Source organism: Archocentrus centrarchus, unplaced genomic scaffold, assembly GCF_007364275.1.
Source record: "Archocentrus centrarchus isolate MPI-CPG fArcCen1 unplaced genomic scaffold, fArcCen1 scaffold_48_ctg1, whole genome shotgun sequence".
Lineage (NCBI taxonomy): Eukaryota > Metazoa > Chordata > Actinopteri > Cichliformes > Cichlidae > Archocentrus > Archocentrus centrarchus.
The window spans coordinates 193989-208263 of record NW_022060272.1 but is presented as its reverse complement, the minus strand read 5'-3'; the positions used below and the strand labels follow the sequence as shown (position 1 = coordinate 208263).

Sequence of the window (14275 nt, the reverse complement as noted above, 5' to 3'; positions counted from 1 at the left end):
AGCAGCTTTCCAAGTCTAATGAATGTGAAGTTTTACCAATAAAAAGACAATGAATCCATTATGAACAGATCCAGGCTGGATGAGCTGGGAAATGACTGGAGCCTGAACTGGATCTGGACCTCATCTGAATCCCTGATCTGTTTGTACATGGGCACACATTGTAGATGTATACACAGCTCATGCTGCTTACTGAGCAAAAACAGGTTAGGTGTTAGAATTACTTTATTTTATTCTAGTAGAAACTGGTCCAATTCAAAACAGTTAAAAAAATCAATTTAATCTAATTTCACAAAATAAAAACCATGGTAAATATATGTAAGAAAAAAAAATGCTTTCAGCAAACTCAGGATCCATTGATATGCGCCTCTTCCTCCATATTTTTATCATCCTCCACTTGATCTTCCTCAATCATTTCTTCTCCAGAAGTGCCACCCATATGTGCCTCATTCTGTGCAGAGTCATCCTCTTCCTCTTCCTCCTCCTCCATCACAGTGGAACCTGATTTCATAAATAAATATATTCATAAATATAGCTCACAATGTAATACAATGTAAGGGCAGCTGCGGTTGCCTTATATTATTGTTTTGTGTGTGTGTGTGTGTGTGTGTGTGTGTGTGTGTGTGTGTGTGTGTGTGTGTGTGTGTGTGTTAACATTAGTGGAATGCAAAACAAACATCGATATACTTTGGAGACATAATGCGAGTTAGCAAGACCAACTTGTAGGTCTGGTATTTTTCCATTATAATGGGTGAATTAAAAACAAATATCCATCCAACCATGAATTAAGAAAATGCTTCTGTGATTGGTTTCCAAAAACTCAATTTTCAAATACTGTTTAGTTCATACCGACCTTGTCTGAGATCACGGCCAGGAATCTGACCAGCCTGCAGCATCCCCTTCAACCTCTCCACCTCCGCCAGCGACGAAGCATTAGCAATGGCATTCTGAAATACAAGCACACACAGAACATTTGCCTACTACAGTCTGGACATATTATATACTGTCCCTTTAAATTCTTCAAGCCTCATGTAACAAGAGAAAAGAGCATGTGCAAAAAAAAAAAACCCTCAATATGTTCATCCAAGTTATTTTTTTTTCCACCCTGCAGTTTTCTTATAAAAATGTTTCAAGTACCACTGCCAACATTCAGCTTAGAGAAAAGGTAAACTCACTGGTCTGTCTCAGTCTCCCTCCTCATATCTGCAAAGAAGCAGCTCTGCGGTTCTGTTATGGCCACTGCACATTTAGCAATTAGCATTGTAGCAGGTGGCTAGCACTCCACAAATCAAGTACAACATTATAATTGTATTGAATCCCCACTTTCCACCTTCTGCAGCAACCACTGGGTCTAACAACATTCCTAGCTGAAACACTGGTTAATATATGTACATATAATTAACTCATTAAGTGGGCTCTAAGCTGCTATTATACTTAACACATCAGATGAAAGAATACAGTTAAATTTTATTTTTTATTGTGCCAATTCACATTAATGGCTGTCAAGGCACTTTATAAGGTCAGAACATCCCCTATGAGCATGGGTATGTTGACAGTTGGGAGGACAGTGTGGCACATCAATACTTGACCAGTTGGGGGTCAGTTTATCTATAACCAGCTTGTAGTTAGAGATAAACTAAAATCTAGGCAGCTGAAAACTAAATATCTCCAAAATAATAAGTCAGAGTTTATCAACACTACACAATTTAGTCTTGTAGCCCTGATACAACATCTGGGATCTTGCAGACTCTGTATATCCCCCTCTATATGCACTTATGAACATTTTAAGGTTCAGCTTTAAAACCTTAACAAAAACAGTACCATAGGTTTTTTCCAGAAAATAAACAGTGTATGCCAAATAATGCAGCATTCACTTTCCTAGTCAGGCTGCATGCTGGAGTATGTTAACCACTCCAGGTTCTCTGTATAATCCACTGTAAAACAAAGCAAAAACACCACACAGAACTGAACCTTGATGGCTTCCACATCAGCTTGAGATGGCCCTATCCTCTTTTTCTCCAGCTGTGCTGCCGCTCCAGGAGTGAATCTGAAAGGAACACACTGCTTTGAGACCAAATATACACAAAAGGGGCTTCTTAACCAGTGTAGTCAATCTCATGTGTAGTATCTTTTCTTGGGTCAAATAAACTGATACATTGTCCAAAGACAGCAGTCCTTACCAACACTGTAAGGTTTCTGGCTTGAGTTTTAAATTGTTGAGGCTCATTTAAAGATTTCCTGTATGAGCTCCAGTAAGATAAGACAATTGGCAGGTTTTTTTGTGCAGATCCTATGTTTTCACATGGTTTCCTTTCATTAGGAAATTATCATTTGTATTGATATTTCTATGCACACACAGAATTGTGAATAACTGCACAGAGCTAACAAAAATTTTCATATATCACTATGTGTATTGTAATGCACGGTGATATACTGCAGTGCTCATTTCCCTGCAGTATTGAACCGTGTCATCAGCCAGGATCCAGTGATTGTGAGGAGCTGCTGTCTAACAAAGACCATCTTACGTTTTTGTTCGCCTGGCAATATCCTTTGCAAGTTGAGCACCCCGTTTGCCCTTGAACATTTTCTCCGCTTCCTGGCGTTCCTATGGCGATATCACACAGTTAAAGTGAAAACCTTTGTCAATCAAATTTTAATCCTTTAAAAGCTTTAATCCAACCGCAGAATTATTTTATTTATTTATTTTGTTTAACCAAAGCTCCTTCCGATGTTGAACATTAACTTTAAGGTAGAAATGTCTGTCACACTGTTAACTGCAGTGTAAAGGTTCAGTAGACACTGTAACAAGGGGTTCTATACTTTTAACAAGTTTGGTTTGAATCCACCCATTTATCTTCTTCTTCTCATTGCTGGAAGTGGGAATTGAAGATCTCACAGACTGGGGCCTCTGCTAGGCGTTCCCAGTGCACCAGGTCTGTCCAGCATCCTCCCCGCCACCTGATCCAAATCAGCATCAGGTGGTGATTAGTTGATATTTCAGCTCCTCTCTTGATTACAAAAATCAATCAATCATCAACCTGCAACTTAGAATGTCCTGGTGCCACATGCACTTACGGACATCCTTATGTTTGAACATGGTTGTCGTTATGGACAAACTGTGGTTTGCACACAAGTCCAGTAACAGAACAACACTTGGGTTCAGATCAGGCAGGCCATTCCTCCCAATCATGCCCCTCCAGTTTTACCGTTGTTGCCCACATGAGTGTTGAAGTCTCCCAGTAGGACGACGGAGTCACCAGAAGGAGCACCCTTGAGAAACAACCCAGCGACTCCAAGAAGGCTGGATACTCTCAACTGTACTTGGTGTGCAAGCACAAACACCAATCAGGACCGGTTCCCTCGACAAAACACGCAGAGAAACAACCCCCTTGTTCACCGGTGAGAACCTTGATGTACAGGCAGCAAGCTGAGGGGATACAAGGATACCCACCCCAGCCAAATTATTCAGACCAAATGAATTTGCTCACATTTTAGTGCCACACCATACTGACAGATCCTGTACATGTATTCAAACGTTTGGTATTAACATTGGTAGGGACGTAAGTCTTATCTGTTTCCAGGGGGTGGGGAAATCAGGGTCCAGTGCAGTCCTAATTACACCTGCAGAGTGAAAATTGATAGGGACATCTCCCTGCTAATCATGCTCTGTGATTGGTAGGGACATAACGGGCGATATTTGATATTTCACAGGAGGTGCAGGTCAGATTACAGCGTAGATTTCCTGCTCGATAATTAATGGTAATCATCACACAGTGCACCTGCACAAGTGTAAGCGCCCCAACATTGCTGGTCACTTAAGTTCATCACTGTAATTTAAGCTATTTAAAAAAATTTTTTAAAATTATGAAAGATAGAGAATGGACCCCACACCTGTGAGTGCCAGCAATTCCAATTCCATTTTATAAACATTCGTTTCTGCTAGTCAAACACTGAATACAACTCAGCTTGGCAGGCATAACTTGTATAACTTGAGGGCAGACAAACACACAGTGAAATGCTTAGAAATGCAATCCACCCACTGCTGTTCCATTAAGCACAAGTGCAGCATGTGGGAGGGAAGGGGAAAAAATGCATACATGCACTTTATCTTGAAAAATAAAAATCTTAAACCAACAATGAACAAGAAATTACACTGAAACCCCCCACATCGTACTTGGGCTTGGAGCTGTACATGTTTTATCCACCATTTCAAAGATATTAATAAGATTAAACTATAAAATGGCATAATATGTCCTCAAATCCGCATACCCAACACAAGATATTCTAAAAAGATCTGCATGATTCAAGAGGGTCAAGTCAGAAAATTCAGATAAACAAGAAAAGTAACATATAATGCTAAATTAGAATAAAATAGAAATGCTTATGTTGACTGTCTAATGAAGTGACTGACTTCTTGTTTAAGCACCACTGTCCTGCCATAAATCTCCAGGCTTCTAGCCAGAAAATTTTCACAGGGGGCGAACAACTGCTTGCTATTGCTAATGGCCACATAACTAAGTAACGTAACTAACTTAGTTTCTAAACTAAGCGTTTTCTTTCCCAATATCCAGCAGGTTTTATCCAAGCACTACATGCATCATTTGTGAGTTGAACGTGCATCTAAAATAATGCTATTAAAAGCAGTTTATCCTATTACTTTTAATTAATTTTTGATCAGCAAAATCAGCACACAGTGCACTGTGTCTGTGATGGTCACATCAGCAACCACACAACTGAAACTAGGAGGGCACTCAGAGTAGGGGTGTGCAATATTGACAAAAAAATATCTATTTTCTGTAATTTTCTCGATAACGATAATAAACGATATTTTGCATTATTTAAAAATGTGTTCATACAAGAAGTGCAAGCTGGTAAAATATAAGACTTAAATCAGTGTTTTTGAGACATTAACTTATTTTTTTATTTTATTTAACCTTTATTTAACCAGAAAAAAAACACTGAAATCAAAATCTCTTTTTCAAGAGTGTCCTGGCATGACAAATGTAAATAGCAAAACTTCGGTGAGTTTTTCAAAAGCAGTCGCTCAATACGGAAGACTTGACAGAAGGAGGAAAAAATAAAATAAGAGGCTGTCCAGGGGTATTCCCCCTATGTTATAGCACAATAAATCACAGAAACTACACACCTTCATCTGATCAGAAACCCGCTTTTTTGCAAGACCACTTATCCGAGGCTCCAAACAGGTGAGCTCCGAGAATGTCGCTGGGTTATGATGCAGTGATTGTAACATACCTACTTTAACTTAAAGGATATTAACATATATCTATCCATCCATCCACTATTTTCCTCTTTATTCAGCTAGTCGTGGTTTATCTTGGACAGCGGGTTCCCGAAACTTTTCATATTCCTCATACTGGCTGATGATGGAAGAGGTAGCTGTCGAGCTATCCGCTTTCTTACAAAGTCTGCAAACTCCAAACCACCTCCTCGCCTAGGAATTAAGGCGGTAGACTGCGAGGCTGGCAATGTCAGAATTTCTTCCCCTGGTGCAGTGTGTTCACTCATTTCCAGCTTTAGGTGTGTTGTTTAGGCAGCTATGCTAGCGCACAGTACGGGCGCTCTCAATGTGCACGCGCAGCAGCCTATACTAAGGCATAAAGTAGTGAATACGTGGAGCCAAGGCGTTTGTTGTTTTTTTTTTTCCTAATTACCGTATTTTTCGGACTATACGTCGCTCCGGAGTATAGGTCGCACCAGCCAAAAAATGCATAATAAAGAAGAAAAAAACATATATAGGTCGCACTGGACTATAAGTCGCACTTTTTTGGGGGGGGGGGGGTTGATAGAATCCGAGACTCAGAGCACAAATTCCATCTTGAACGGCAATTTAAAATAATAATGGATTAAAGAACAGGACGAACACGGTTACACCTACGTTATGCTAACGTAGCACATTCAGCTACATGACGCACAACGAACACGTGTTCGGTATTGTAACGTTGTAAACACACTTCCAAAGTCGGCGATATTCACAACAAAGGTCGTCTTTATTAACAGAAAAACGGCTGCTGTAGGCCACAGCCACGCCAACCACAACTACAACAGCGGAACAGCAACACACACACAGGCAAGCTCTCGGTCTTTTTCTCTCTCTCCATGCTGCCTTCACGAACCTCCCGAACAGTCCGAAATCCCACAACATCAACACGCTCTCTAAGAGAATCGCTACAGTATGTTAACGTAACATTAAGTTATTCAGATAACCATAGCATAAAGAACATACTAACAAGTTAACCAAACCATCAATCTATTGAATTCTTCATCCTCGGTGTCACTTCTAAACAATTCCGTACACTCCGTAGACGAAGCGCCGCTTCCTCTTCTGTGTCGCGTTAGTCAGACTCGTCGTCAGCTGCAGTTCCAATTATTCCAGCCTTTCTGAATCCCAACAGGATGGTTTGTCACTGAAGCCCATGTTTTCTTGATCCATCCAATGACTTCCAGGAAAGTTGGGTGGCGCATTCTCCCAGTTGCCGTTAAGATGTGCTCTCCATCCATCATCCACTGCGCCCACAGGTTACGCAAGACTGCCTTAAAGCTGCAGTTCACGGAGATGTCAAGTGGCTGGAGTATTTTGGTTCATGTGTTATAAATGTCACATATACGTCGCTCCGGAGTATAGGTCGCACCCCCAGCCAAACTATGAAAAAAAGTGCGACTTATACTCCGGAAAATACGGTAGCATACTCAATGTCAGCTCGCACATCGTTAACACTGCAATTACGATATTATCGTAGAAAACATATATCGCACACCCCTAACTCAGAATGCATACCTTGCCCACCCCAAATTTTCCATGTGCCAATACTACACTGCAATAGGTACTACCCAATGTTGTCACACTCAGTCAAATACTTTTCCTTCAATCATGAACAAACTTTGCCATACGACAAAACTTACGGTCATGTTGCACCTTGATCCTTTTTAGAGAATTCTGACTTAAGTATTATTATTTAATATGAGTAGAGTCCTGTTGGCTTACGACCATATCATCCTGAGCCTGTTTGACCTCGGAAACTAATTGGGGCAGCCTGGGTAGTACTTGGATGGGAGACCAACAGGAAACACTAAGTACTCCAGGAGTGCTGTGGCTCAGGAGGCAGAGCAGGTCATCTACTAACTGAAAGGTTGGTGATACGATCCCTGGCTGCTCCTGTCTGCACACCAAAGTAACCTTGGGCAAGATACTGAACTCCAAGTTGCTCCCAATGCGCAGTGTGAATGTTAGCTAGAAAGCACTTAAGATGTAGGTGTGACCTTGTAAACCTTTCCTTTCACCCTTGTTGCTATCCTTCTGTTACAAATCACCCCTGACACTGGTCTCCAGCCACTCCACCCTACCTGCACTCTCTTTTTCACCTGTCTGTTGCTCTGTTGATTTGGATAGTTGACCCAAGGTATTTAAAATCCATCTCACTCTCTACTCTTTGCATGTTCACCTTTCCATCTGTCCCTCTCATTTACACACATATTCTGTCTTGCTGTTGTTCCTCTTCTCTCCAGAGCATCCCTCCACCTCTGTTCCACCTGCTCTCTACAATCACAATCTTCCTAACTACACTTCCATTTAACAGGTTTTCTCTAGATCCACAAAGAAACAGTAAAGCTCCTTCTGACCTCCTCTACACATCATCAACACTCAAAGTAAACATCGCATCTGTATGGGACTACAATAATTCCTCGAGTAACTTGAATAATTAGATTATAAAAAAATCCTCGACACAAATTTGTTGCTTCAATGCTTCATTTAAACTCTGCAGTGCTAAGGTGTCTCCATGTAAGTGGAGCTTTTCACCCACATTAGCAGCAATAAAGTTCTCTGTCGCAGCGACCTAGTGGCTCATCGCTGACACGTTTTTCCACTCCTCCACTGCTCTTTGCTGTGTGTGTGTGTTGTGCTCACTGTGCTGAGAATTTCATCTGTTATTTTTTCTTTACTTCAGCTGTTAGCTACTAGAACGGATCGCTATAACCACAGTTTGGTAGCGGGCGCCGTCAGTAGCACTAGCGATCGTTTGGTATCCAAAGGTCGACAGAATACTCGGTTACTAAAATAATCAACAGTTGCAGCCCTACATCTTTATTCCTCTTTCTTGGCATGAAGCCATAATGCTGTTTGCTGTTCTCATCACCTCTCTTCTGAACCTAGCATCAATAACTCTTTCCCATAGCTTCATGGTATAGATCATCAACCTGATGTGATGTGCAGAGCTGTAGTAAGTACAGAGGGATACTGTAGTTACTATAGCTCTGCACATCACCCTTGTTCTTGAATTTCAGTACCAGTACACATCTCCATTCCTCAGGCATCCTCTCAGTCTTCAAAGCTGTGTTAAACAGTCTGATCAAGTCCACTGCCCTCTCGCCTAGACATCTCCATAGGTATGTCATCTGGACCAACTGCCCTCACGACTTCTTATGCATTTCATGATTCACTAACTGTCCTCCATCTGTCCCTCATTTTCATCAGCTCCTCAAAGCACTCCTTCCATCTCCTCAACACACTCCCCTCTTTATGAGCTGCATGTTTGAGTTGGCTAAGATTTTACACTGGATGCAACCCTCCCCAGCAGTACACTGCTGCCGACTGGTGCCTGCATATTGGCACAAAAAAAAGAAAAAGAAAAAAAAAACTCTTTCCAAACACACATTTAATGAAGTGCAGTTAACAGAGCTTTTTAAAAGTTACCCATCTAATCCAGTACATTTAAGGGGACTTTAGGACTTTTAAAGGACCTGCAGGAACCATATGTAATGTCCATTATCTTTAGTTTCTATCTTCTACACATATCAGCCATGACTAACACATTATGTGAGGTCTGCAAACACTTTACAGTTCCACTGATGACAGTATCGCACATCACTAAGTTTAACTTGTCATGACTTACCTTGAGTTTTACTTTCTGAAAGTCTAGTACTCGGATCTGTGGGATTTTGCTGATGACGTAGAGCCTGTAATGCTTCTTGTTCGTCACTGGATTTCTTAATAAGCTGGAATTTCAGTGATTATTAAAAAATGTATAAGAGATCTGTGATGAACAATGCAGTACAATAATCAGATTATGTTTTACCATTGTTGATTCTTACCTGAGCAGGGTCAGTGTCTTCACTGAGGCCAGTGGGTCCAGATCACCCTGCACAGGAGAAGAACAAAAACAGAGGAACACTGGTAAACCAAAGCCTATTCTTCTAAAGTTTTTTATGGTACAATAAACACCTGTGAAGTTAAGAGCAGCTAAATACATTTCTGTGGACAATGGCTGAGAAATGTATACAATGAAATCTATTCTCAAGGCTTCAATTTGTTGACTGTGCATTAATGTAAATTTATTATATTATTACATTAAAACAAAAACTACTATAATAATCTTCAAAGAGTTAAGAATTATACAGACTAAAGAATTATGATTTCTTGTATCTTGGTGATCGCCATTTCGATCACAAATACAACAGCCTGTAACATTTAGATGGTTTGTGTTAATGAAAGGCACTCACCAGTTCCTGAATGTTGTTGTTTGTGAGGACGAGTTCTGTCAGACTGGGTAAAGACTGCTCCAGATTCTCTCCTATGCGACTAGAAGAAAGGAACACGTCGGCACACCAGCATTAGCAAAGGCAACTTTTGTGTTATCTGATGAAACTTAAATACATAAGACTTGGACTTACAAGACTCAAGCATGCTTTTATCAAGCATTTTTAGACTTGGTATTATTCACAATTATCAATGTTTTCCAAAGCGTACAAACTGTACACCGGGGGAGGGGCCGCTGGTGTTGCCAAAAACTGATTGCAGCTTCTACCATGTGACAGGAATGTTGTTTATGACTCAAAATGAGTTGATATCATTCATAAGAGATGTTTGAGATATGGCTTGACAGATTACAGGTCAACAAGTCATTTACAACAATATAAATATCAGCAATAATTTTTTTGGGCAAAAAGTGATTTCCGGTATTTTACAAAAAAATTATTGCTGATATTTTGTAAAGACCAGCTATTCAGATGACAAATTGCTCCACTGCCACTGTTGTACAGTGTGGTGGCATGTACATTTTGCATGCATGCAGTGCAGTACACATTCTAATTCAATTCAGTTTATTGCACCCTATAAATTCCAGTATACAGGTACATCTGTTTATTACAGGGTGTACCCTGCCTCTCACCTATGGTGACTGGGATAGGCTCAGCCCTCCCCTGATCTTGAAAAGGATAAGTGGAAGAGAATGGATGGTTGGATTTTTATTAGTGCGACAATACAATGTTTAATAGATAGGAAAGAGTATATTTGACACCAAGTTTTACAGAATTTTTCCAACACCAGGACAGAGTACTCTTTGTACACTTTGGATAATGTTGATAATTGTGAATCGTCCCTTAGACTTCAACAGTTTCATGCTGAATCCACTTTTATTCAAGGGGATGAATAAGGTTGCAAATTTTATCAGACACCAAAATACTGCAGTGATTCACACTGATTTAATAGTGGCCATTAGACAGTTATCAGCTGGTTAACAAAACTGAAGAGCTCGCTGCATTAGTGAAACACCAGAGAATCTACAGAGAATGCATTCTGATTTGTCTGACGGAGACGTGGCTATAGGACAACATTCCCGACACTAACGTAAACATTCCCAAATTCACTACTAAGAGCCAACAGGGACGCTAAGCAGAGAGGCAAGAGCAGAGGAGGAGGAGGACTCCTGTTGGTTATTAACATGAGATGGTGTAACCCCGGGCATGTGACAGTGAAGGAGAGGATCTGCTGTTAAAATACTGAACTGCTGGTGGTGAGTGTATAACCCTAATTTAACGGTTTCTTTGCTCACTTTGAGACACCACAGGACTACTCATCTGCCCCACCCCCAGGTTCCAGCACCACCCAACTGATACTACGTTTCCACTTCCAATATGCTTCTCCTCCTCAAGGAGATGCTTGTCTCTATGAATCAGCCAAAGATGGCACAGAAAAAGATGACAGCCTGCTGTACACACAGGTCTCCTACAATAGAGCTAAAGCCATGAAAGACAAAGGAAAATCAGCCCCTTCAACAGCTGATGAAACAGTTTATTCTGAAGTCAAATCACAACCACCTCTCGATGACAGCCTGCTGTATGCACGGGTCAACCTCAATAGTGCTAAAGCCACGAGAGATAAAGATTAACAACGAGATCTGTGTTTGCAAAACCGACTGAATGGAGGACAAACCTGAATTTATTTCATTTGACTTTAACAGCATTGGAAGAAAAAGGATGATGATTATGCATTGCTTTATAAAAATCTTTCTTTCATTGTAAATGAGCTTTAGCAACAAGTGATAGTGATGCTTTGACTGCTCATTGAACTGCATTTGAAAGAATTATGTATCATTTGACATATTTATATAAACCTGTTTTTAACAGTTTTATTCATTTTCTTTGTCTTCAGTAACATGCCAGCAGACTTAATTGTCATCTGATTATGATGTGTGTTATATAAACAATTTAATCTCTTTACATAAACTTTGTATATTCCTTCAGTCCAAAAAGAAGAAAAAAAAAAAAAAGTAGTCCTGCTTAAAGAAGGCCACAGAGTCCTGCAGGAGGAAGGTTGAGCAGAAGCTACAGGACAACAACATGAGGGAGGTCTGGGACAGTATTAAAAACATCACAGGATGCAAGCAAAGAAGCAGCAGTGCAATAGACGACAATATGAAAAGAACAAATTAAGTCACTCTCTTCTATAACTGATTCCATTACCCCGTCTCTGCTAGACCTGCTACTGTGTGCCTCAACACCCCCCCACTGCAACAGCCACAATGGACACGTCTGCCTGTCCAGTCATCTACTTAAATTTTTTTTTAAAGGACAATGCACACCATGCCAAGATTTGCCAAGTTTAGATATTTAGGAATCACCTTGATGATTGATGCAAAAAAAAACCAAACTATTTTATGTATATCAAGCTATTACCGTTAGCATTTTTTGTAGCTTTAACTAAGGAAATCAGTTTAAGCATGCAACATGAACATATTGTATTCTTTCATTTCAAGACAACGGAGGGTGTTCTAACTTACCAAATCCTGTTGTTGTTCATCAGCAATGTTTTCAGTCTTTTGAGCAAAGGGAAACCATCCAATTTTCTGACTTCATTATCAGAGAAATCTATTGTGTCAAACTGATCCAGAGTAGCACCAAGATTTTCAAGTACTGGGATTTTGTAACCTGGGAGATTTAAAAAAATAAATAAATTAGTTTGTATACAAATACACAGGTTTCTAGCTAGCAGTTGATGGCTGAGATACTGTCACGCTAATAGCTACCGCAACAGATCATTGATAACGCAGAACTTAGTCATTATCTGAATCATGCATAGGTGTATATCACATTAATACAACAACAGACATGCAAAATATGGCAACCGAACCACAATCATGTTTTTAATGTCAATATGGCCAAAAGCAGACACATTTTGGTTATAATTCTGTCAAATATTTACAAATACTCTAACCAAAAACCAAAAGCTGACATCTGGAGAAACTCATAGATATTTGTTTTATGTAAGCACCAAGTACCGCAGCAATTTCCTAATGTTGTGAACCTGTTCACCCATATAGCAATAAACCTTCTGAATCTGAATTCAGTTACACGTGCTCATACTGGCCAGCTGGACTGTTTTTATTTGTCACATGGAGTCTATGAAAGCCTATTTTTACTCTACCAATACATTTGTCAAACCTGTAAGCACACAAACATACAAGAATGTGAATAGACTTTGAATAAGATGTTATTTGTGGTGGGAAAGGCAGGACTTTGTTTAACTTATGTTATTTATTTATTGTGACTTCATTTGTTGTGTGACGTGTGATTGTGTGTAAAGTAAATAAACCTTTAACATATCTCATATAGTCAAACATGTCATCTGTTGATAATGATAAAGTGATGCATACTCTCAGCAATCTCATTCACATTTCCCTGAACGTTCGCAGCGCCATCTTGTGGCAGCCACCAATGTCTAACTTGGTGGCTAACACCGGGTTCATTGCTTAAAACCGCGTCCAAATGCGCCCACACACAGATTATAAGTACGCAACAAAGAAGAAAACATCTTCACTTCTACCACTGAAAACTGCCTTCATTAGCGCCTTAACGTTGAATTTCACCGTGTAGCACTTCATTAGCTGTGACGAGACCGATGCAAATAGCACTTTTTATAGCCCCTTGCGGATTCGCGGGTACCAATTTGAAGCATTAGCCAACATTATTTTGTAGCTTTAATTTCGACCTACATAACAGACTTGCCCTTCGCATGAAAAGTACGAACACTATTCAGCTACATTTTTGAATAGAGCTCACAGCGAGGCCCGCGTAAAGTGTGCTAAAGCTAATGAACAAAGGCCTTTCCATCTATGCTGCAATAAGGACAGTTTGATTCACCTCGTAAGTCCAACTCTCTGTCTCTCACGGGGTTGGTATATTGAGCAGCCTGCTCAATAAGCTCCGCAGATAACTTCACCATGTTGACGACAAAAACACACTCTACAAGTAGTAGCAAAGTATCCCACGGTGTACAACGCTACATCAAGCAACCCGGAACAAGTTTTTATATCACGTGGCGACAATATTGGCTTTAATTTCTTATAGCGCCTTCTTCGGAGGGAGGATAGTGCTGCAGTGGTGCCTGCGCATCTAACGTCTTCTTCTTGACGCCGACATCCGGCACTCATTGATGTATTATGTATTATTATGAAAAGCATTACGAGGACACACACGGTATGGAAGATCTATAATTTTGGATTTTGATTAAAAAGTAAGTCTAAAGTCAGAAACTGGGGGGCTCATCATTGCAGCTCTAGACCAATGCATTAAAACCACCAGTTATTGAAAGAAGATTATGATAGATGGCACAAACTGATGTGCAGTATATGCAAAAGGCAAGAAGAAACAATAGACCATCTGGCTGCTCTAAATGAGTCAAAACAGAATATATGCAAACCGTCAAGAATAAGCTTAAAAACTTTACAAAAGCCAAAACACAGTGGAGGTCTAGAATTACCAAACTTTTATTACTATTTCTTAAGCAGTAGATTGCAGTATATTTCAAAGTGGATCAAATCCAACTCATTAGACAACCCATGGCTGGATCTAGAACAGGCGTTTTGTGGAAAAATAAAAATCTCAGATTTACCTTTCATTAGTTCCAGTATTAAACATCATAACTGCTATAAAGTCCTTAGTATAAATACCTCTCTGACAGCCTGGTGGGAATTTTTAAAAATAA

The 14275-nt window shown here is 40.0% G+C and overlaps 1 protein-coding gene across 1 annotated transcript; it reads right to left on the bottom strand.

Annotated features, from left to right (window-relative positions):
- Window positions 1-204: 204 nt before the first annotated feature.
- snrpa1 (small nuclear ribonucleoprotein polypeptide A') lies at window positions 205-13622 on the bottom strand. The gene is made up of 9 exons (XM_030725188.1): window positions 13432-13622; window positions 12072-12219; window positions 9514-9592; window positions 9106-9152; window positions 8907-9009; window positions 2523-2602; window positions 1969-2044; window positions 851-944; window positions 205-498 (listed from the first exon to the last, which is right to left on the bottom strand). The coding sequence occupies exons 1-9, from the start codon at window positions 13511-13513 to the stop codon at window positions 344-346; spliced, it is 864 nt and encodes a 287-aa protein (XP_030581048.1). The 5' UTR covers window positions 13514-13622; the 3' UTR covers window positions 205-343.
- Window positions 13623-14275: the final 653 nt, after the last annotated feature.